Below are 24,655 nucleotides of genomic sequence, written 5' to 3' on the forward strand. Positions count from 1 at the left end.
TAGATGAATGTTTGTTATCACTAAAAACTTGTGTAGGATAATGTGAAGAGGGAGATATATACATATGAAATTGAGAAAATGATAAATATAAATTAACGAAATTGTATAAAACTTCAGTAGATTAATAAATGTTGAATCAAGTCAACATTTAATGTTCAATTCTTATTAACAACATTTGTTAACCGAAACAATGATGTATCCTGACATAGATTAGTTGCTTGTCAAAGTCAATAAATGTGCCTATATTGAGAAATTGTCACCAACTCACCATTGCTCAAGGAAATTGACCAAAGAAGAAACCAATCTTAAAATTAAACATTTGAACAAAACAATATAATTGTGAGACATCCTTAAATTTAAGCAACATCAAAGAAATATGAGCCTTTTTTTAATATAAGAAGGATGAATAATGCAATTAATGAAATTTACTATATGGTATGACTTTTACTAACTTTTAATGCATATTTGTGGTACTTTTAATTAAAATACAAAAAATGTAATAAAAGGTAGTGGAAGTTTAATAGCATATACTTATACCCAGTTTGATATAAGTTATCCACCTGCAATAAGAATAAGAGTATTGGATACATTATGTTAAGATGTTCTAAGAAGAAAAATACTAAAACTTCATTATCACAAAAAGCCATTGAAAGTCAACATTCAAAACTGTCATATTTAGAAAGTGGCATTCAAAGTCATTAATCGAGATCTGCTGTCCCGAAATCTGTCCCTACCCAATTAAATTGAAGAATTTTTTTTAAAGTTATGAATATTTAATTTTTTTAACTTGGTTTGAGACAGACTTTGAGACATGTTTTGGAACAACAGATTTTGGTCGAGAAGTCATTATAACTGCATGCATCTGTTCAAAAATAGTACAAATTTGAAACAATTGAAAGGGGCAAAGTTGGAAAAAAAGAATTATTATTGTATTTGTTGTTGATACTAATGATGATGAAAATATTACTTTAATCACTTAATCAAATCTGGTTTTTGGATTCCTTTGACCATTGCTCATCTTATTATTTCTCTTTCATCAACTTTTTTCTCTCTCTAAAAAAATCTTCACTTCTTCTATTACCTTTTATTTTTTTCTTTGACTGGTTAAAGGAGTTTTCGTTGTTGAATCATAAAGTTTCTATCTTTACCCATTTCATTGTTAGAAAATCGCTTCGTTTTGAAGTTACATGACCTCCAATTTCTCTCACAGGTTCATTAGATTCTCTTCAATTTCTTCCAATTCGTGTAATTTGAACCTTTTTACATGTTAATTTTGATTCTTATGCTATTTTTTTATCCAGTTTCGGGTTATTTTGGTATTCTGATCTATTCCCCAATTTATTGCCTTGCTATTTTATTTGTTTTAAAAAAAATTGTTTTTTTTTTGCATGGAAAAAAATACTTTTGGTTTTACCTTGAAATTGTGAAAGTAAATGGGTTTAAGTAAATTTTGTTAGATACTTATTATGGGTTTGATTTATGATTGTTAGTCCAATTCCTAGAGGAAAGGTTCTACGGAGGCGAAAGCTATAAGAAAGGGTGTTGATTCGATTCATATAGCCGACTCCACCTAGTGAATTAAGGCTTGGTTGTTATTTGTATGGATCTGAATTGCTTTTCATGTTGTTGAATAGTTGAAGATTTATAGGTGTTGTTATGTATGTGAAGCTGCTAATAAGTTTTTATCAATTGGTTAGTTAGGTTCATTTTTGAAAAAGAAAAGAAAGGATTTATCCTCCAATTTCTTAATTTTAATTTTTGTTATATTTGTGGTGAAAATTGGAGTGTGGACATAGAACTTTTTTGTTTTAAAAAAAACTGTGTGATAGATTCTTAATTCCTTGTATCTTTAACAATTGATTTATGGTCATTAACTTATGCTAACTAGAGATAATGAGAATTCAGAAAAATTAAATGATGAAACATTGATGCACATATATGTATAACTTTTGAAGAAATGGAAACAAATGCTTCACCATTGTCCCTTTATTTATTTCCGTTTTTCCTTTCGAACTTGACTTGACGCTTCAAAATGTTTGCCTCGCGTGAATGTGAATCCAAATTAGGTGTCAAACTATGTCTTTGGAAAATGTACTATTTTAGGATTAGTTCTTTTGTGTTGTTACTTTTTTTAGTTTGTTGAACTACACTAAGTTTATCTGGAATATATTTTTAATTTATGCACCTTTTATTTTGATTTTGCAGACATATACATACAGTTATTACAAGAACCGTGTAGCATACAAAAAATGGGGTGTTTCACTGTACTGAAGAGCAAGAAGAAAAAGTCTGATAAGATAGTGCATGTAAAACGCGTAAGCCATAATGACAATGTACCAACAGCGCTGCCTGAACCTCATACCCGCTCACTCCAATCTGCACCTCCTAGTTTTAGGACGAGAGTGAAACCAATTCAACCGATCAAAAAAGTCAATAACAATAGAACGCGGGCATTATCTGCTCCATCGACTCTTGATGCAGCAGAACAAGATGTGTTGGCCTCAGTTGAGTATGAGGGACATGAAGAGCCAAAGCACCGAACCACATCAATGAAGGAGCAGCATTCGTCTAGTCCACAACCTTTACCTCTTCCTTCACCTCAGGGCGGTACGGCTTTGAAGGCTATGGGTAGCTTTAAGTCTGTGACAGCTAGTGGTCCTCTATCTGCTTCTGGACCTTTGCCGCTTCCACCCACTGGTTCACTTCGGAACTTTCAGTATGACGAAATCGCTGCTGCTTGCCTTAATTTCTCTTCAGATCGATGCATGTCAGAATGTCTTTCTTCCACTATATATAAAGCTTCCTTTGGTGATGACGTTTCAAGTTCAAAGAAGTTTGAAGCCACTGTAACGCGCCTTCACCCATCAACTCAGGTACATTTTTTCCATGCTGTGCTACTTTCATTTCTTGGTAACCTCATGCATAGTAATTTTGGTGTTAAGAGTGGAAACTTATCAAATATAAAGAAACAATGCCTTATCAATATATAAATATTCATCTTCGGATTCCTAAAATGGTCAGTTAGAATTCAATGTTTTTATGTATTTTGTGGTATCTATGAGGGAAGTGTTGTATGTAAGCCCTATAAGCCGTTCTTTGAATTTGCCGGTATTTACAGAAAAGGAATTAGGACAAGCATTGAAGTATTTTTAAGGTTTTCAATTGGTGCCATCCAACTTGCTTTGAACAGTGTCTAAAGTTTGTTCTCCCTACATATTTGTATTGTTGTCAAATCCTCATGAATTCTGATGCTAAAAACTGTTACGAATTGCACACTTGCTAAGTGAATCATAATATTTAGTTATTGTTGGGCGTCATGTAAGTTTTTACAAATTTTCAACCTCATAAAAAATAACCGTAGTACTTAACTACCTGTGACCTTTCTGAAGTGGTCTAAATTTATCTGTCTTCTTTCAGGGGTTGAAGGAATTCATGAACGAGATTTATACTCTTGCATCTTTGCAACATCCAAATCTCTGTAAATTGCTAGGATTTCATGCACGCGATGGTTCAGAGCAGAGAATGTTGGTGTATGAAAGGCTATACCATGGAAGCTTGGACCGGTTGTTGTATGGGAGATCTGATGGCCCATCAATTGATTGGAATACAAGAATGAAAATTGCTATGTGTGCTGCACAAGGTCTTACTTTCTTGCATGAAGAAGGGCCTTTTCAGGTAATTCGCGTAAAATTATAGTGTACTGACTTGAAGAATCCTCGTGTGGTCGTGTCATGTCTGCCTTGTCTATTTGCATGTTTTGGTTAGATACCCGAGTTATTTTGTTTTACATAATATGGATTGAACAACTTCGAAGATGAGTCATGATTAGATATGTTTTGCTTGCACTGAACTTTCTTTAGTACATTAGAGTTCAATTTAATGTTTCAATTTTGTCTTTGCTGATATACTTTTTTATCTCTGCAGGCAATGTATAATGAGTTTTCAACAACCAACATACAAATTGACAAAGATTTCAGTGCAAAGCTTTCAGGATATGGTTGTGTTGGACATATTCCCGAGGAAGAGATTTCGAGCAGTTCTTCTGTAAGTTATTTTATGTAAATTTTACTAATATTCAGTTAGTGTCTAGTATATTTAGCTTATTTTTCTCTACCTTATCTTTATATTTGTCAGGAACATTTATATTTTTATCCTTGAATTTATTGTTGTTCAGGCTGTTGGAAACTTATCAATGGAGACACTGGAAAAAGGAATGCTTACTCCAAAGAGCAACGTATGGAGTTTCGGAATTTTTCTTCTGGAGCTACTTACTGGAAGAAAGAATCTTGATAGCCGTCACCCCAAGGAAGAGAGGAACTTAGTGAAGTGGAGCCGGCCTTTCCTAGCCGACGATTATCGGCTCTCTTTGATCATGGACCCTCAACTTAAAGGTCGCTTTCCGGCTAAAGCAGCAAGAACAATAGCTGACATTGCACAAAGATGCCTTCAAAAGGAGCCATCAGAAAGGCCTACCATGAGAACTGTTGTTAAGCATCTCAAAACGATCCAAGCTGTTAAGTACTCGTGCCGGTTCCCATTACAGGAGCCAGCAGCATTCTCTGGTAAACACATGTCAAGATCACCAAGTCTTAATGGTATCATCTGCCCCGCACCTAGGTCGAGTTTCTCGCCGTCCCCGCCATCAGGAGCACTAGTTTCAATTTCACCGCCAAGATGGTCAGGAGTGCCGATAGTCCCTCCTCCACGAGCTAGTTTGGAGGAGCTTGATAGACAAGAAAGCAGAAAGTCATGAACTTTAACCTGTAGGGGGGCTAGTGTTGAAGGATTTTGATTGTGTCTATAATGTTCATTTTTTATTTTATTACCATTTTTCTTTGTGTGATTCAACACAAATTTATAGGAGATAAAGATGTGGTTCTTCCACCCTTTTATAAATCTTTTGTAGATAGTGCAAAAGTTGGTGACTGGGTTCAAATTTCCATCCCATTATAGTATGTGAAAAATTATGTGTTCTTTTAGCATTTGCTACATGACAAGTGAAAAACATTGTCAATTTGTAATTTCTTGTCAACAATATTGAAAAGAGAGGTATTGAATATACTCATTCTTCATGAAGTAGACTTGAAATTCATAGCACCTCCACAAATTTAGTTGAAAATCATTAGTCAGAATTCATAAACAGAAACAATATCTATACTATATATAAGTGATGATACTATATTTCCTTTATGTTAATGTTTTCCTGTGCCTTTATATCAATGTTTATAAATTTGGGTATGAAATCTTAATGAATGTCAATATTTCAAAGTTAGATGTTGTTGAAACTATGAGGCAACCACAATTCTAACTACATCAATTATAAATAAAACTCTTAAAACAGATAATGATTGTGATCAATTTAAAAAAAATAGAATTTAAAATCAATATTCTATTGATTCAGGATACCTTTAAGGATACCTTTATTTCCATGTATCCAATCACTTTATCATTTACCTTTCATTTCACGTTGATGTGAAGTGTATATAATAATGCATTTTGGGTCATGAAAATATATAAAAAAATTGTATTGGTTTTTCTAACAAAAAAAAGTTGACTTTTGATCCTTAAACTGTGATTTTAATCCTAAATAATGATATAACTTATATCTAACATATGATACATGTTATGATAATTGCCAACTTAGTCACAAAAAACAATAAATTGAAAGATAAAGTGAAGTAATGAAAGGTATTTAAGAAAATATTTGGAAATAAACATATAATAATAAATAAATAAAAAGAGAAGGTTGAGTCTCCTTATCTCTTTGGTTCTTTGTCAGAAGAAGAAGAAGAAGGAGAGAGAGAGAGTTGAAGCATGGCGGGAAGTATTTGCATGAACCTCAAAATTTCATCTTTTTCTTCTTTCTCTTTCTTTTCTTCATTCCCTTCAAACCCTTCTCTTCTTTCATTGCGAAGAACAACCCCTTTAATCCCTTCTCTCAGTTACTCTCTCTCTCTCTCTCTCTCTTCATTTCAATGCTAATTATCTCTTATTATTATTATTTATTATTATTATTATTGTTTCAGGGATTTATGCATTGACTAGCAATGACATAAAGGTGGGTTCTAACATTGAAGTTGATGGTGCTCCTTGGCGTGTCTTAGGTATTCTCTTTTTCACTTTTCTTTATTATTATGTTAACAAAAATCAATTTTGTTATTCATGAGAAGCTATTTTTTTAGCTTCTAAAAAAAAGCTCATTGGAAAGAGGATAATGATGTAAAAAAATCATTTTTTTATGATGGTAGCCAAATACAAAATGGCTTTTGATTTTCATATAAGCTGTATAACCAAAATCACTTTTTTCATAAGCTTGAAGTATGTAGTAATTTATATAAAAAATGACAATTTTTTGATGTTTTAGAATTTCTTCGGATTAAACTTGGAATAGGGTCAGCATTTGTAGACAAATGGCTAAAAAACAAAGAACATTTTGGCTTTGCCCCAAACATGTTCTGTCATGTTCCATCTTGTGATTATTAATGTTTAATTACTAATGGAACTTGTGATTTTAGCTTTTAAAGATCATAACTTTTATTCTGTTTTAGAGTTTCTTCATGTGAAACCTGGAAAAGGGGCAGCATTTGTGAGGACCAAAATGAAGAATTATGTTACCGGGAACACAGTTGAGAAAACCTTTCGAGCTGGGAGTTCGGTAATCTATCCTAAACTGAAATCCCGTTCTTTGGTTACTACCGCTTTTAGCATGATTTTTACTTGCAAATTACAAGATCTATGCTTCTATGGCATACTTGATGATTAATTGACTATATTTGTTTAGCCGTGGGATTAAGTAAGAGAGATAAGTTTCTGCTTATCGTTAACTTTGTTTCAAAGAATGAATAAAATAGCTAAAGTTAATTGGATCGAAATGAAGTCTGATTCTTAGCAACTAGCTTTCCATCTAGCTGGAGTCATCTACATGGATCAAATTAGGCCATCGTGTTCTGCCATAAACCTCTTCAGAAAGCCCGTTTAGATCCAAGACTTTTGTAATGATTTTACCTTATCCTAGCAATCTCTGGTAGTTTGAGCGTGATATCACTCGTTGAAGTCAAGATTCACAATGGCGTGGTTTTCTGCCATCTGTCTTAGTGTGAAGGGGTTCTCCATGCCACTAGCTTTGTTGGGCTGAAGGTTTTTAAGATGCAGTTGTGGTTTCAGAAATTGTAGACACGTGAGAAAATGCAGTCACAATTGCAAAGATTTCCAAAACTTTAATATTGCAGTCACAATTGCACTTGCAAACCATAATTTAAAACTAGAATGATGGTATAACATGAGAAGTATTATAAGCGTTGTGTCTCTTTATCTATCTATCGGTTCTAATTTCTGATTGAGGTTTATTTTTTATGCCGTTTTCTCTGTTCTCACTTCTGTGTCCTTTTGACAGATTGCAGAAGCAGATATATACAAGGAAACAAAGCAGTTCACATACAAAGACGGTGTTCAGTTTGTCTTCATGGACTTGGTATTATCTGGAATCTATATAACTAAGTCCCGCTAACGACATTTTTTTGGCATCAAATGTAGTCACTATGTTTAACTTTCTGTTTTTTTTAATTTTATTAGAGTACATACGAGGAAATGCGTCTCGGTGAAAAAGAAGTTGGAAACAAAACAAAGTGGCTAAAGGAGGGAATGGACTGCACTTTGCTGTTGTGGAATGGAAAAGTAACCTTTTCATCTCATATTTTATTGCTGCCTTTCGGTATCTCAAACATTTAGTTTTCTTGATCACTGATGATGAAACTCTTCAACAATATTCTATAACAAGAAGCGGCACACAAGTTATAGATGTTGAAACTATTCAATGTCTCTTTATTTTATTTCAGGTTATAGATGTTGATCTCCCTGTCACAGTCAAGCTCAAAATAGTCGATGTGGATCCAGGACTTAAGGGTGACACAGCCCAAGGTGATGCCGTTTTCTTTATTCGGCAAATTTTTATTTGACCAAATTCATATTGCGAACGTGAATGCTAATCATATATAGAGTCAAGAAAGTTCACTATTATGGAAAAAAAATCTTCTGCCAGATGATATTCTCATTATGGTCTTTCCTTACATGAGAAATTTGACCGAGGTTCATGCATATGTGTGTGTATCTAGTGAGAAACAAGAACAACAAATTCTGATTAGTCGATAAATACATACGACTTTTTTAAGTGGTCATGTGACTAACTATTAATATTTAATCTCACTGACCTTCTGAAAATGAAATTTGATTTACAGGTGGAACAAAACCAGCGACTCTCGACACGGGCGCGGTCGTTAATGTCCCTCTATTCGTAAATGTAGGCGATGAAATATTGGTTGATACAAGATCTGGGCAGTACATGAGTCGTGCTTAAGATTTCACATCAAGTTTTGTAGCTGAATTCTGAATAATAATTGTTATTTCCTTTTTGTTTCTCTGTTTTCTGGTGGAAAAGGAAACATGCTAATGGAGAGATATTTATTTATTTATGTATATTAAGCTTAGCAAATTGTCTATGCACATTATAACATTTGAGTTGTAATTTATTTTCAAAAATGTTTTTTTTTTAATTTTCAACTTTACCTTATTTGTTATTAGGTGATTAAAGTTATTTTCTATTTTCAAGTTGATCTTATAGGTTATTTTCTGTTAGTTTTATAGCATGAAGCTCATATGTTAAAGGTATATTCTTAGAAAAACAAGAGATTTTGTTAATCTTTTGGAACTCAATGACATCAATATTGTGAATTTTGGTTGGGAATTATAGAGTTGGGTGTGAGATTGTTAGTATTGTTCTTCATATTAATTACTAATTCTAGTAAAATCATACAATATTGATATAGAAAATCTAGGGAAAAATGCTTCCATATCCAATGTTCACTTAGTTTCAAAGGAAAAAAGATGTTAAAATGTTTAGTGTTTAGAGGGTTTTGAATCCTTATTGTTAGATGGTAATACCCATCCAACAAGGTGTTGGTCTAGTAGTGTAATGCCCCACTAAATCTTTAAGTGTTCGATTCGTGGGAGAAGCACATGTTGGAAGGGGCAACCATCAACCCCGAAAATGATTAATTCCTTATCCAAAATAGGGAGGAGATACATGATCCTTAGAAATTTTTATATGGTGTAACTATCGGCGTGGTATAATTTTTACTTTCCTACTCTGTCATTAACATTTTTTTATTTATATAAAAAATAATATAATTATAAGTAACTACCACTAAAATATTAATTGAAAGTTGGAAACTACTCATCTCACCTTAAATTCGATATTCTCATGAAAATAAAAAATTATAATTTAAAGTTTATCAAATAAAATATTATAATATAAAATACACCGAATACAAAAAAATATTCACTACCTTAATCTATAGAAGGCCCAATAAACATGAACCCGGCCCATATAAAGCATTGAAGGCGTTCTACGTTTCTGATTCAAAGTTCGAGTGCTGTCACATCTTCTTCAACTTCAACGTGTGAATTTATTCATTCTGAAAACTCAATTTCTTCTTCTTCTTCTGAATCCAAATCCTAATACAGAAAGAGAAAAAAACTCAATTTTGATTGAATCCCAAAAATGGGAAGACACAATTTTCTACTACCACTTCTCTTTCTATTATTTGTTCTTGATTCATCTACTTCATCATCCATTTCGATCCACAGAAAATTAGTTAATTCTCAATCTGATTCAAATAAAACAGAAATCCCATCACACGTGAGTTTATTTCTCTCTCTATTTAATTTCTCTGGTAACTGATCTATATATACATGATTAGATTTATTACAAATTCTTAGGGCATGTTTGTTTTAGATTAAAATAAAATAAAAATGATCTTAGCTTAAGTGATTTACTTTTTTTGATAGATTTTGTGATCTTTCAGGTTATTATTGGGAATTGATGTGTTATATATTTTTAGAAATTGTGATTTACTTTTTTGTTATAGATTTTGATGTAAAGTAGAAAGTTTTTTGTTTACTAAACCTAAATAATCAATTTTGAAGGACCCTGTTATAATCAAAAGCTACTAAACTAGATTACGGAGTATGGAATCAGAAATCGGATTTTATTTTTCAGATTCTGGTTATTTTAAGAATCTTAGGCAAACATAGTATCTATTTTATAAGTGATTTTCCCCCCAAAACTTAAGTGATTGTGCTGAGACTCTAGATGTTAGGAATCCAGCTTAAAAAGTTCAGTGTTTTCACACTCAAAACAGCCTAGTAAACAACTTATGTTGTGGCAAAATGTCTAGAGTCTCTGCCGATTGTTGTTTTCGACCAGAAACAACTGGTTTTCCTCGGAAAATCGTCTGAACCATACTCTCAGTTTTCTCATGAGAACTTACTTCTTAGGATTTCTTGTGGTTGAATTAATCGCTTCCATTTTTCTTACGGAATTTGAATAAAGTTATTGTCTTTAGGATTCTCCACCTCCATCTGAGAAGAAAGTGGATCCAATTCCAAACCCTGTTTCTGGTGAAACCACGAACAACAAGGAGGGTCCTAATAATGGTACTGTTTCACCGTATCCAACACCTTCAGTACCCAAAGTGGAGAATGTGAAAGAGAAGGAAAAAGAGGATAAGGATTCAGCTCTTCCTGCAAATGCACCACCTCCTCCTGTGAATGCACCACCACCTCCTGTTGTTGCCAATAGTAGTGAACAAGAGAAGGAGAAGAAGAAAAAGGAAGAGAAAAGTGGGGAACAAGAGAAGGACAAGAAGAAAAATGAAGGGGAAAGTGGTGAACAAGAAAAGGAGAAGTTGAAAAAGGAAGGGGAGAATGGTTCACAACCTGTCACTAATGAGAATTGCAATGGGTCTAACAAGTGCAAAGATGATGGTGACATGGTTGCTTGCATTTCTATAACTGGTATTATTCACTTTCTTGCCTTTTATAATTAGTTATTTAGTTAAGTTCGTTTTGGTGGACATGCTAGAACAGGATGCAGTAGTACCTATAGCCTATAGGTTCGCAAAGGTTATTTTCCATGTTTGATGTATTTTATAAATATAACAAGATAGAATAGAACATGTAGGTTCTGTTGTACATTGAGTGTATTTTGCAAATATTACATACCAGCAGTGAGACATTTTGCTTACGTTAAGGGCACATTTGGGTAAACAGCTCAGTTAAGTGCTTATTCCACAAGTTTTTTAAATAAGCTAAACATAGCTTATGTTATGTTATTTTCATCAGTTTTTCTCATGAGCCCAACTAAGGTCTCTATACGCTCGTCCAAATGTCCCTTAAAGGGGTGGAACCAAAAAGAATTGGAGACACCATTCCATGCTGTTATGTCTGCTTGTCAAAAGCTATCAATTGAGTGTTTGTTTACTTTTTTATTGTTTAATAATTTCAGTATTACTGGTTGTCCACTGTATTAACTACTAACCATTAGTAAAAGCAGATATCTCTGAAATGGAAATACGGATGTAGAAATCAAGGAGAAAATGCATCTATGCCAAATGATTCCTTTGTATAGTAAAACTGTGTTAAAATGCTTAGTCTTTGGATGGTTTTCAATTCCAATTAGATTGTATTATTCAAATAGTATTGTTTTTCAATTTAGAATATACAGTTAGTAAATCATGCGTGGTTGAAAAATGAATGCTGCTAAGGGAGTTGCTCACCATATGGCAATACAGCAGATTGAGAGATATATGTTAATAAAGCTTTGACTTTGTGTTGAATTGGCTTGAAATTGGGGTTGTTGTGTGTGCAATAAATGTGTGTGTAAGAAAATGGAAATAAAATTCTGTGCTTGATACTGCTGTTTATGAGACAATTTTCAGAAAATGACGACTTCGATCCAAAGGAAACATTGATTTGTGCAGTTTAATGAAAACCTAAAACAAAATTATTGAATTTATTAAACTGAATCAAAGGAGAAGGGTATCAAGGCAGCGCTTTATTGATGCAATAAAAAACATGTTGGCCAGTGATTTATTAGTAATTTATACTTAGTTTCATAAAAGACAACAGCATGAACTTATTTTGCATATTTCATGTAAAAACCCACCAGATCCCAGGTACTTGGTTGTTCTTATTCAGAATAATGGAGATGGCACAATCAAAGTGAAACCTCTTGTTGAAACTTATCATGGCGACATAGAAGTTGGCAAGCATCAAACAGAAAAGGTACCTATCAAATTTTCTTAAACTGATTTTTTATTTTAAGGATCCTGTTATTTATATCAAGGTGGTTTTTTTCTTCTTTGCACCCCCATTCCCTCTTCAAATTGAAGCAAAAGCTTAATAGGGAAGTCACTATCAAGAAGTCATTGTTTATTTTGTGAGACAAGCAAAACATAAATTGACATTATTTTGGATTTGCTTTCATTGGGAAACTAATAGAGTGATAGTGTCTTAAAGAACATTATTGACAAAGTCATGTTTGTTAAAAATTATCAGCTAACATTGGACACAGTTTCGGAAAAATAATATATGTGAATCAAATCCATCATTTCTAGGACTCATCGTGTTATGAAAATCCAGATTCTTATAGTTCATTTGGATGAATGGAACTGAAAAATATAACACTCGTAAGTTATTGAATGGAATGGAAAGGATACTGATGACCAATTCATCTTAGGATAAGAGGGAATCATGATTTTTACTGTTCAAACTTTTTTCATGAAAATGAAGTAAAGGAAATATCTTTTAATTTTATTTACTGTTCGAAATATTTTATTATTTTAACCTGTTACTAGTAGTTGATGGGTGAAATTTAATGTTCAATAAATCTAGTTCAAATTCTTTCCACTTTCTCCCCCTTCCACCCACTTTCAGAAAGAGAGCTGAAAGTATTGAGTTCCCAAGGAACAATACTTATTCCATTTGTTTTCCACATTTCCTTTTATAATCCATTCTAATGAGTCAAATGATTCAGTTCATTCCGTTCAATTCATCCAAACTCGCTGCCCTCTGGAACCATTGAATTTATGGAATTTAATTCCTCCATAAATGAATTTGATTAAAAAAGTTTGTTTGGATCAACTAACCATAAGAAGTGGATTCATATACAAATCTTGTTACAAGTTAACTTATAGTACGATTTATGACTCCAGTCATTTATGTCATTCCTCCACTTCCTCTGTCACCCTTATCACTACATGTCTCGTCTAATTCTTCTTCCTTGTTTTGCCTCTGGTTGGGACTTGGGAGGGAAGGAGGATCCTCTATGTAAAAACTAGAAAACACTCATTTCCCAATGTTATTTGTGTTTACTGTCTCAAGGACCATCTGGTCATACTTGTGTAGGTCCATGAACTGAAAAAGTTTGTAATTGGATCCCTTAACATATAGAATTCTTTTAACTGGGTCCCTCACTTTTCTGTTGGGGTTTCTTTAAGTTTCCATAGAAATCCATTACGCGATCCTTCCACTTTTTGTTTGTGGGTCCCTGTCCCTTTTGAAAAATTCAAATAGGTTCCTACACTTTTTTAGAAAATTCAAACAAGTCCTTATTCTTTTTGGGAGCGCTGATGGAAAAGTGCACGAGGGGCCTAATGGCAAATCTTCTATACTTTTAGGGACCTAATTCCGAACTTTTTGCTTTGTTTGGTTGAAGAGTAGAAAGACCGGTAAGGTAATTTAATCTTCTAGATGTTTGGTTTCATGAGAAATGCATTGATGAGCAAAGCCTCTATTAAATGTAGGTTCTGCAGTTGCCTTAACGTTTTTGCATTCTTGTTTTTCAGATCAATATCTCACTAATCAGCAGCGAAATTACTCAATTGACTTTGACTGCTGGAAAAGGGGATTGTGTGCTTCACGTCGATACCGTTGTACCTAAAGCAAATTTTTTTCTCCGTCTTCCTTCTTTTGACAACATTTTAACACCCGTAAACGGTGCTTATTTCCTCATATTCGCTGTACTAGTCTTTGGAGGGACATGGGGTTGCTGCAAGTTGAGGAAGAAACGGCACGGCGAGGTCCCATATCAAGAGCTTGAAATGGCGTTGCCCGAGTCTGTTTCTGCTACCAATGTGGAATCTGCTGAAGGATGGGATCAGGATTGGGATGACGATTGGGATGACAATGTAGCGGTGAAGTCACCAGTGGCACATCATGCACGAAGCATCTCAGCGAACGGCCTTACTTCGAGATCATCTAACAAAGATGGATGGGACAATAACTGGGATGATTAGTTATTTATCAGCTGCCAAAAAAAGGATATTGCTATTGACCTCAAAGGTGAAGGATAAGAAGGAGAAAAAAGCAGAAACATCAAAAGTTGAAGGAGTTTCATAAAAAGGGATGTGATTGATAAGTATCACCTCAAAGGTTAACTTGTTGTATGTCCTTGCATGAGACAGCAAAAAAAGAAAAGAGATCTGCTTTAGTTTTAACACACTGAGATTGTTTTATTGAAAGTGTAATATCCTAGCCCAAAGGAAAGACAAAGGAACCTGTAAATGAATTATAGGAGGAAGTAAAGTATATTTTTGGATTATATCTAATACGTTTTTTATGCTAATTACAAGGTTTTAAATAACGGTCGTGGTTTTGGAAACTCCAAAAACTTTGACGTTATGGTCAATTTCGAGCAAATGTAGCCTATGTGGCCTCAATTGCAATGATGTTCAGAATGTTATGGTTTTGTTAGTGACTGTGCTGGATATATTTTGTTTACTTCAATTTATGTACAAAGGTTATACAAACCAAAACAATATTCTTAGATGAAGTTGGTGTTTTGGAAAGGAATGCTTTACCATATGAATTCTGAGTATTATCATTTCGATAACAAAGTTAAGATTCACGTTTATTAGTTATAAAAGGTAAAGAGAGCCATAAGAGTGATCATTCTTATTTGTTAAGTTATCATGAAAGATAACCACATTACAGTGAATTTTTTATACTACTAAGGATATTTCTTCATCTTTTATGTAAAGAATTAATTTCTTTCGAGGTTTGTGGATATTTATCCAAACAAATGTAACTTATAGAAATCAAACTCTTGACCTAATTGGACCAACTCATCACAATGAGTTTGGAAGTCACGATCGTGATAAATATTAATAAAAATAAAAATGTGTAAATATTATAAACGTACAGAGTGTCTACTATTCAAATTTAATTACTATTTGTCTTTAATATAAATAAATAGTAAATGATACAATAAATATTTATTTTGATATTGTATAGATATTATTAGAGGAATGATCCGTTTAAATCCAAGTTAAGTTATAGTAGTTACACTCAATATCAATCATTCATTTTTTCTTAATCTAACGGACCAAAAAGTGAGTGAAATAAGTGACGAAGAAAAAAAAAAAAGTCTTAAATAACTTTTAAGTTTTACTCATTTTATCCATTACATTAAGAAAATAGATTAGTAAAAAGATAAAGTGGAATAAAGAATGAAGAAAAGGACAAGAACGTAATTTGAAGGTTGGTATATAATAAGAGAAAAGGGCACATTGGAGGGTTTCGGTTCGTGATTTGGAACGAAGAAGAATAAAGCGGAGAGAGAAGAGAGAAGAAGAAAGCGAGGGATTGATTTCTCTTCATTTTCCTTTATACCCCTCGCTTCTCCATTTTCAGGTACTCTATTCTTTTCTATAAACGATGATTATGATTTATTTATTTTAGATCTGATATTTGTTATTATTATTGAAGTGCAGAATCGTTAATTTCGAACCATGGCTTCGAAACGCATCCTCAAGGAACTCAAGGATTTGCAGAAAGACCCTCCTACTTCTTGCAGTGCAGGTCAATCCCGCTTTTCTTTTTTATAACCATTTTAGATTCATATTTCAATATATTTATATCAATTTAGGGTTTTATAATTTTATGTTTTAATTTAAGATCTGATTTATGTGCTTTTATCTTCATTTTATGCCAATAAATATATAATATATTGTATATTAGTTATGTCATGTCTTAATTTGTTCTGGTTCCTTGTTTTGTGTTGTATCAAATATTTGTGTCTTGCGTTGTATCCGTGTTTTCTATTTTGTAAATGTCTTTTTTTTGTACAAGGAAATAATCCCTTTCGGATGCGTGACTACCTCTCCTAACAAGTGTTTCTCCTAGGAATTGAATCTTTGATCTTTGGCCTAACATAATAAGTTAGGATCTAGTGGGGCCTTACACGACCTTGTTGGTTATTTTTTGTAAATGTCTATGTGAGTGATGTTTTGTTATTGCAACAGGTCCGGTTGCTGAAGACATGTTTCATTGGCAAGCAACAATTATGGGACCTGCTGATAGTCCATATGCTGGAGGTGTATTTCTGGTTACTATTCACTTCCCTCCTGATTATCCTTTCAAGCCCCCTAAGGTATTATCTGTTCTGCTGCGTCTTTGGATTTGATATGTGTGTTGGAAAATGGAAATATTTCATCATCTTTTTTAACCAGGTTGCATTTAGGACTAAGGTCTTTCACCCAAATATCAATAGCAATGGTAGCATTTGTCTTGATATCCTCAAGGAACAGTGGAGCCCTGCACTTACCATCTCTAAGGTTTGACCTTCTTTACCTTTAATCTTATAATCTATAGGATAAGTATGGGAGCTTTCGCCAAATTATGACCGTATATTATTTAGAGAAAGGTGTTAAACATTTCCTAACTCTTCTTAGGACAGTGAAGGCAACATTTTATCCCTTTTTTGGGAAAATTACCAAAAAGAATCTCCTGATAAAATATTTATAGCCATATTTTTCTCAATTACTACATGTCCTTTTTACCAGAAGTTCCTCTTTCGGGGTTGGGTTGGACTTACTTGATAATATGTGTATTACATATATCAAAATCAACCAAACTACTTAAGTTAGCTAGGTCCTTCTTTTTGCTATTTTTTTGGGGGATTGTGGGTGCTGCTGTATGCATTACCTTAATCATTGTTACTAAGGTTGTACTTTTTTGAAAAAAGAAAAGAAAACTTTGACCAATGAAAAGCAGACATAATAATGTTGGACTATATTTAAGTCAATCAAATTATTATAATTGCCCTATAATATTGTACTTTATTGAAGTCAATTACTGGAGCAGCCCATTACTACTGCTATCACAGCTGCTATGGAAAGTGCTGATATTGTTGCACTACTGTGGCACTCTGTTTCTTCTCCATCAGGATGACGGTGATGGATTAACCCCCATGGTTTAAAATTGTGGTTGCGCTGTCAGTTCTGGTTATGCTGTGGTCATTGCAGTTTTGGGATAATGCAGCTACAATTGCGATCATGATTTGGTTGTGGAGAGTCCAAAAACCGCGGCCGCAATTGTGGTTGTGGACCACAATTTAAAACTACGAAGCGCAAAGAAAGAAAATAGTTTGTCTTTAGAAAGTAGAGATATTAAATATGAGTAGTGTACGATTTTCTGATATATGAATCTGCTTACCTTGATATTATGCTGCATTAAGTTTTAAAGAATGAGAAATATAGTGACTAATCTAAGAGGGCACACTTACAAATAGACTTCATGGATTCTTCTCTTTTCAGGAAAAAATAAATTAGTATGCATGTATTTAGTTGACAGTGTGTTAGGAATTGGTTCAGAAATAGGGGGAAATATGATTGTATGAACTGTAGATTTTTTTAAATGGCTGCCATTAGTGGAACAGTGATGACCCAGAACAGAGAATAACTGATGAATACATTATTATACAAGAATGAACTCTTTAGAACTTCGAGAACCTGAATCTCTCCCCTAAATTCAGTTACATTATACAATAATACATTTTTTTGCATTGTATTTTCTTAATTAATTTGTTGTATGTGGAACTTGTTGCTGATACTGAGAAGAATATGAAAATAATGGGTTTTCTAATTATGTTTTGCTGGGCATACCAGGTACTGCTCTCTATCTGCTCACTGCTCACTGATCCAAATCCCGACGACCCTCTTGTACCTGAGATTGCTCACATGTACAAAACCGACCGCACCAAGTATGAGGCCACAGCTCGCAGCTGGACCCAGAAGTATGCCATGGGCTGATCCATGTTTAGACCTTGTATACCCAATGGCATATTCATGAATATTGTTATGGGTTTGGTTTTGTGTCAGTTGATGTTTTCTGGGGTGAGATTATGTTTCTTGTTATGCAAGGAAATGGAAGGTGGTGTTATAATTTGATAAAAAAAAATTTGACTCCTATGTTGAAGTTCAACAACTGTGATGTTGTATGGTGATACAAAAGGATTAGTAAGATGTTTTATTTGTGTCATGGTTGTGTTGACATCATCATGAGTGGCAAAGTCTTAATGGTTTGTTTCACAAAGGTGAAACTCATGTTCTGTTCCTATATACTGCACTGTGTTGAGTTGGAAGAAGAGAAACCCACCATGACTCTATATATAGGAGAATACAACTAGTCATGATGTCTTTCACTCTATATATAAAAGAAACCCACCATATGAGAGTGTAATATTTGGTAGAATATTAGAAAAATGATAAAAATACATGAAATGGCTGACTATCTAAACTTCCGAAAGAGGTTGAAAATATGTAGCATTATGCAAAGCTCACTCGAATGGTTCGACTTTCCAAGATTGTGGTTGTGGTCCTTAGATAGAAAACTTGTACTTCAACAAAATAAGACAAGTAACACTAATCCTTATAACAGGAAAGACATGTTATATGATGTGATATTTCTTTTCTCTTTTACCCTAAACAAATATAATATTTTGCTTCTTCCTTAAAGTTTGTCGTAGGGTGTGAAGTGTGAACTAAGGGTTAGTAGGACCTGATTATGTCTGTTCGACCGGCATGGTACAATCGTGATTGGGCTTGAATAGGTTGGGATTCATCAAGTTTATGGTCGGGTTCAAGTTTAAATATCAGAGCTGATCAATATTTAGAGTCAGGTATGGATTAATAATCATGACCTGGTCTGATTTGTCTCATGGTCACTCACTTATCATGTTTGTATATATCTTTGATCAAATAAGTATAGACCAATGACACATTTTTGTCGAAAAGTATTATTGATTCTCTAATATTTTTCATCTTATATACATGATTAATAATATATATACACATAATTTTATATGTCGAATTACAAAAAAAAACTGAATCTAAAATGAATATGCATTATATTTAATTGGGTCTAGGGTCAGTTTCAAGTTTAATGCTAATCCGATTAATATTTAGGGCTGAGTCTGAATTAAAAAAATGATCCTACCAATATTTAGAACTCAATAGCTCTTAAAATTGAAAGGAGAAAGGTGATAAGGTGTTTTAATAAACATCATCATACCCATTACATATATATATTTATATGTTATAATGAAGGTGGGTGCAAGCACATTGAATGGTGGAAGCCGACCCCTTTATTTATCATTTTTGTTTCATCTCTTTCTTATTGATAAGCACATAGTACAGGAACAGGTGTCCACTATTCACCAAGTCAAACAAACAAAACAAAGTTGTAAGCAACTACTCTCTAACTCTTTCACACGTTCTCCCACCTCTTCCTCATTCTTTCAAATATTTATATAATTTATGTCTTTATCATACAACTTAGGAATAACAAGACACATAAGTTGACATGTTCTAAGACAATTATAGATAAGAAAAAAGGGTACATAGTTCCATGTTCTTGTTCATTATGTGTGGATTATCTTACAACAGAAACTTAGTCCTGCTCCTAAAAAATGGGAGGTGATTATTACAATATGTTTGCTCTTCAATCTTTATGTAAAACATAATAACAAACTCCAACTTACATCTTCATAATAAATCAGAAACCACAATACAAAGGAATAATAATACTAGAAAAAATGAATAACATTGTAGCATTCAAATATAATCTGACTCAGTAATAATTAACAGATGAAAATAGATTATAACCAAACTTTGAGTAATTATTATTAGTGAATGAGCTTAACGTCCTTTTGGATTCATGATCTGAGAAAACACAGTGCTAGGTGTCAATGCATCTGAATCTTCACTTGCTAAGCTTCTACCACCAATGCTCATACTCATTCCACTGCTTATTAAATCACTCACATTACTTGCATCAGTGTTCTTCTCTTTACAATCATTGCCAATAAACAATGGCTCTTCTTCATTCAGCACCTTTTTCCCAACAAAATCCTTGCCACTCTCCTCAGCACTTTCTTGCAGCTGCAATGCAAACTCAAGGTTCCACAGTACATCACCCATTGAAGGCCTCTCTATACCTTCGTCGGACACGCACTTCATCGCTGTCTCGGCAAATTTCTTAAAGCATTCCGGAGCTATCTTTCCCTTGAGATAAGGATCCATGAATTGATCTAGAATACCCTTTTTATAACAATGCGGCGCCCACTCAGCTAGACTCACTTGCTCCTTAGCGAGTGTTGGATTCAAGGCTGGACGTGCGCACAATATCTCAAACAGAACCACTCCGAATGAGTACACGTCAGATTTGTCAGTAAGTTGCTGCCTCCTGAAGTATTCAGGATCCAAGTAACCGAAACTACCCTTCACCACAGTACTCACATGCGTGTTATTCAATGTTGGACCTGTTTTGGACAATCCGAAATCAGAGACCTTAGCCACCCACTTCTCGTCTAGTAAAATGTTTGTTGTCTTCACGTCACGGTGGATGATCGTGTGTTTAGCACCGGTGTGAAGATAATGCAAACCCCGAGCGGCTCCAATGCATATCTCAAGCCTTTGCCTCCATGGAAGTGGTGGGTTCTGAGTCTTGTATAGATGCTCCCTGAGTGTTCCATAGGCCATGTGATCATAAACAAGAATCATCTCAGTGTTCTCTTCGCAGTAGCCGATTAGTGAAACAAGGTGACGGTGGCGAAGCTTTGAGAGCATTTCAATCTCAGTTTGGAACTCATGCACCCCTTGGTCGGATAGAGGATTCCCACGCTTAATTGCAACTTTGGTTGTTCCGCCATCGATTTCACCTTTGTAAACCTTACCAAATCCTCCCACACCGAGAATTAAAGCATCGTCGAATTTGTTTGTGGCAGCTTTGATTTCAGCGAATGAGAAGTGTCGGCAAAGGTTTGATGGGAGCGAAGATGCATAACTTCCTGTGGTGTTAGTCTTGGCAGAACCTGCAGAGTGTGAATTACCATAGAGAGAAAGTGGAAGCCAGCCAGATGGACCGTCAATTGCACTAGAGTCTTTACCAAGCCTACGTCGACGTGCAAAAGTGAATAGTCCAATGATAAGCAGTAATAAAACAACTACTCCACTGACACCTCCAGCAACCACTCCTGTCTGATTCTTCGAATTAGCATGAGGATGCGGCCGAGCCAATGAAGGGTCAATCTTTTCTTGCAAAGGAGGAGCAATAGGATTTGTCCCAGCAAGACTACCAGTAGTATCATTAATCTTGAATATCTCCACTCCATTCAAGATTGCATCATAATACTGTGGCTTCGAAGATTGATCTGGATTCAATGCAAGCCACAAATCCTGCCGTGGTTCACCATTAGGAACAAATACAACATAATCTTTATGCACTGGAACACCATTATTATGTGAAAGCCCAGATCCCTCTGCCCAGGCTATAACATCAGCACCACCAGGCTGAGCAGTTTGATTATTGAGGAAAATGTCGAACACCCTCTGATTGATCTTGGTTATATTTGCCGAGCCCTCGCAGAAATGGAGCCTCACGAGATAGGAAAACCCTGAATCGATAGTGAAAAGCCAAGTCAGGTTGTAATTTAAGTTTATTTGGGGGTTTGGGCCCATTGATCTGGCTGTAGTGTAAACATCATTCGGAGCAATATAACTCGGTGTGCCTGGAGGGTACTCGATCTTCACAGATGGATCAGCCGGCTCGGTAACACCAAATGCAGCACCAAATAGGTAAGGCATATCATCAGACCATGACCTAAAAAGACCGGTATCATGAGACGGCGAGATATCATTCCCCCCGACATTTAACCTGTAAACATTCTCAAGTATGGTGCTGTTATCAATAGTAAAAGGAGAGTTTGTAGCAACAATCATAGTGCTACTGCTACCATCACTAGAGGTATAAATATCCGGCATAGACACCACCTCAATCCCATTCACAAATGCATATGAATTCGATGCATTGGCAGATGGAGTAAAGGTCACACTCAATGTTTCCCCCTCGACATGGATCGCATACTCCTTCACAATGTAGGCAAAATTCAAGGCCAGTGTGGTTTGCTCCACGCTGAAGTTCCTCAACAACGTGTATGATTGCTGCGCTGTGACACCAAACAAAGCGTTGGATGCATTGAGGCCGGAGTATGAAGCCGGGTAAAAGTACAGCCTGAGGAATTTCCAACCAGAGGCCACCGGAATCGAGTAGGTGAACTTTGAGTGGAACACACGGGCTGTCATGTATGGCACCTCAGGGACAGCAGGGTCCTGAGTTGCAGCCGATGATGTCGTGGTTTTTCCGGCTGACGAAGATGATTCAAATTTTGAACCAACATCAGTGGTCCAATCCCTTCCATCAGCATCAGTGCTAGATGGAGGACCACCACAACTCAGCAGAATTTTATCTGTGGGCTTAAAATCTGATGCTAGAACAACCTCAATATATAACAAGAACACACATAACAATATTGTAACAATAAAACAGTAATTGAGGTTGTTGTTTTTGTTGTTCCTCATGGCACACACTCAAAATTCAACCTTACAAACCCTCTTTTTTACTTATTGTATGAGATTATATAATAGCTCAACACCCCAGATAGGAAAAATAACAAAGATACTAAATTTGGTCAAAGGAATTGAGTTTCTTCATGGCACAACACTAGTGAAAACTCAAAACTCAGAACAAAAGACCCTTTTGTTGTTACTTTATTTGCTTGCAATAACTTAACAACCCAGATGAGAAAATGTAAGAAAGATACTAAATTTGGTGGAAAGATCTAATTTTGATGGTGCCCAGATCAAAAAAGGAAAGTGAGGTGTTTGCAAAAACAACAAAAAAAGACCCAAATAATGAAGCTTTTTACCTTAAGCTATAAAAAGAGGTGAAGCTGAAACTGATGAAGATGATGAATATGGGTTGGAATTGGAGTTGGGAAGAGTTGAGAGGAATAGAGAGAGAAAATGGAGCTGAAAAATACCAGAAACATTAGGAAGTTGTATTTAAATACTGTACCTAAAGTTTTAGGAGGAAACAAATACTAATTTCATTAGAGTTGAAAGTTTATGCACTAACGGTGTAAATAATTTTACACTTTCGATGTATGGTTCACTATTAATTTATAATATTATAATATTTTTGTTTGAAAGTTAATGATAGTTAGATATATGAAATGAAAATAATATTAAGAAAGTTAGACAAAGTGGTAGTTGGTTAATAAATATGTATCTATTGCTAATTAGTTAAAGTAATTGAAGTACATTAAATTAAGGGTGACACTGTTACTAACTCAGTAAACTAGGATCACTTTTTAGGTAATTTAGGTGTTATTATATTTAGTAGCTACTAGATCTTTTGGTTTTATTTTAACATCTTATAAATGGAATTAAAGGAAATTAGTAGTTTTATTAATGTTAAATTGTAATAATGGAGTATTTGTTAATTTATAAAATGATTGGATGACAGATAAACTTTGATGTGAAGGCAGTATCAAACAGATGGCAAAAGAATATTTATAAATCAATCCTACGCGTTTTCTTTACAATGAAATCAAACCACCCACATTACATTACTCTACTTTTAATAATAATAATAATATATTGTTCTGTTTAGTTGGATCAAGTTTTTGTGTATGCTTTACATTACTTGTATATTATTTCAAATCTTCTAATAATTGTTAGTGTTTATAATATTAGATTTATTCATTCTTTCATAACATTTTCCATGATACCGAATTACATATACTAAGCATAACTTTGATGTTGTTGGTCTTCCTTCTTCAAAGGTTGTGCACAAGAGATGATGTTTAAGTCAATATTAATATTTATCATTTCCCTTTCAATATGAGGAAAATAAATATGAACGTGGTAGACATTATACATATTTAAATTTTCTCTCATTATTGACGCGTTGAAAACATCCTCTATTGTGATAAACATGATCAAGAGTAGGTTATGAAGTTGTTGATGGATATGTTGCATTTGCCTTCTCATTCAAGGAATTTCTATCTTCTCAAATACTAGAGAGTCTATTATCATATTGAGATTGTAATTTCGATCTAACCGTTGTGATTTTTAACTTATTTTTTAATAAAATTATTTTTAAACGTAATAAAATCTTATTTCTCCTTATAATTCAGTACCAGAGAAGAGTTAGGCTAACTAAGTTTTATAAATCATCAACCTTGCTATTACAAATAGAATAGTCCTATTTATAAGAACATGACACCCATGATGGTTGAAGTTGAGAGTTGGATCATGATGGTTGAAGTTGAGAGTTGGATCATGATGGTTGAAGTTGAGAGTTGGATTAGATTAAAAGTTTTTGGCATGATTGCCTTATAACTATGTATAAGATATTCTATATATATTTGAAGTAGCTACCTTATTATTAAAATAAACTAATTTGCAAACACCTACACATAGCTTATTTTTGTCCATATAATCTAATTAACTAACTTCTAAGCTACTTAATAATATTATCAAAATGTCAATAGTTTGATTCTTCTGAGCAACATTTGTTGAGAGGAGCAACCACGAACCCCGAAAGTGATTAATTCCTTACCTAAAAGGGTGGGAAGATAATCTTGTTATTGCAACAAAAAAACACTAAAGTTATCTGAAATATATATGAAGTCAGA

At 34.1% G+C, this 24,655-nt stretch overlaps 5 protein-coding genes across 6 annotated transcripts; 4 read left to right on the forward strand and 1 right to left on the reverse strand.

Moving 5' to 3' along the window:
* Window positions 1,053-4,991, forward strand: LOC109325092 (probable serine/threonine-protein kinase PBL1). Its single transcript, XM_019557238.1, has 5 exons — window positions 1,053-1,210; window positions 2,206-2,873; window positions 3,418-3,675; window positions 3,925-4,044; window positions 4,175-4,991. The coding sequence occupies exons 2-5, from the start codon at window positions 2,250-2,252 to the stop codon at window positions 4,751-4,753; spliced, it is 1,581 nt and encodes a 526-aa protein (XP_019412783.1). The 5' UTR covers window positions 1,053-1,210; window positions 2,206-2,249; the 3' UTR covers window positions 4,754-4,991.
* On the forward strand, window positions 5,760-8,549 carry LOC109325097 (elongation factor P). Its single transcript, XM_019557249.1, has 7 exons — window positions 5,760-5,941; window positions 6,027-6,104; window positions 6,549-6,655; window positions 7,394-7,471; window positions 7,573-7,674; window positions 7,836-7,917; window positions 8,235-8,549. The coding sequence occupies exons 1-7, from the start codon at window positions 5,815-5,817 to the stop codon at window positions 8,351-8,353; spliced, it is 693 nt and encodes a 230-aa protein (XP_019412794.1). The 5' UTR covers window positions 5,760-5,814; the 3' UTR covers window positions 8,354-8,549.
* Window positions 9,425-14,459, forward strand: LOC109325095. The gene is made up of 4 exons (XM_019557241.1): window positions 9,425-9,694; window positions 10,401-10,851; window positions 12,005-12,120; window positions 13,683-14,459. The coding sequence occupies exons 1-4, from the start codon at window positions 9,557-9,559 to the stop codon at window positions 14,130-14,132; spliced, it is 1,155 nt and encodes a 384-aa protein (XP_019412786.1). The 5' UTR covers window positions 9,425-9,556; the 3' UTR covers window positions 14,133-14,459.
* On the forward strand, window positions 15,411-18,192 carry LOC109325098 (ubiquitin-conjugating enzyme E2 28-like). Of its 2 annotated transcripts, none has more exons than XM_019557250.1 (5): window positions 15,411-15,528; window positions 15,609-15,696; window positions 16,140-16,267; window positions 16,347-16,451; window positions 17,784-18,192. In XM_019557250.1, exons 2-5 carry the CDS (start codon window positions 15,627-15,629, stop codon window positions 17,925-17,927), a joined length of 447 nt encoding a protein of 148 aa, XP_019412795.1. In that variant the 5' UTR covers window positions 15,411-15,528; window positions 15,609-15,626; the 3' UTR covers window positions 17,928-18,192. The 2 variants fall into 2 exon arrangements, with proteins under 2 accessions (XP_019412795.1, XP_019412796.1); XM_019557251.1 differs by having other exon boundaries at window positions 15,419-15,528; window positions 15,604-15,696.
* Window positions 19,501-23,008, reverse strand: LOC109325091 (receptor-like protein kinase FERONIA). The gene has a single exon (XM_019557237.1). It carries the CDS (start codon window positions 22,533-22,535, stop codon window positions 19,815-19,817), a length of 2,721 nt encoding a protein of 906 aa, XP_019412782.1. The 5' UTR covers window positions 22,536-23,008; the 3' UTR covers window positions 19,501-19,814.

The sequence above is a fragment of the Lupinus angustifolius genome, chromosome LG13, assembly GCF_001865875.1.
Source record: "Lupinus angustifolius cultivar Tanjil chromosome LG13, LupAngTanjil_v1.0, whole genome shotgun sequence".
Taxonomy (NCBI): Eukaryota; Viridiplantae; Streptophyta; class Magnoliopsida; order Fabales; family Fabaceae; genus Lupinus; species Lupinus angustifolius.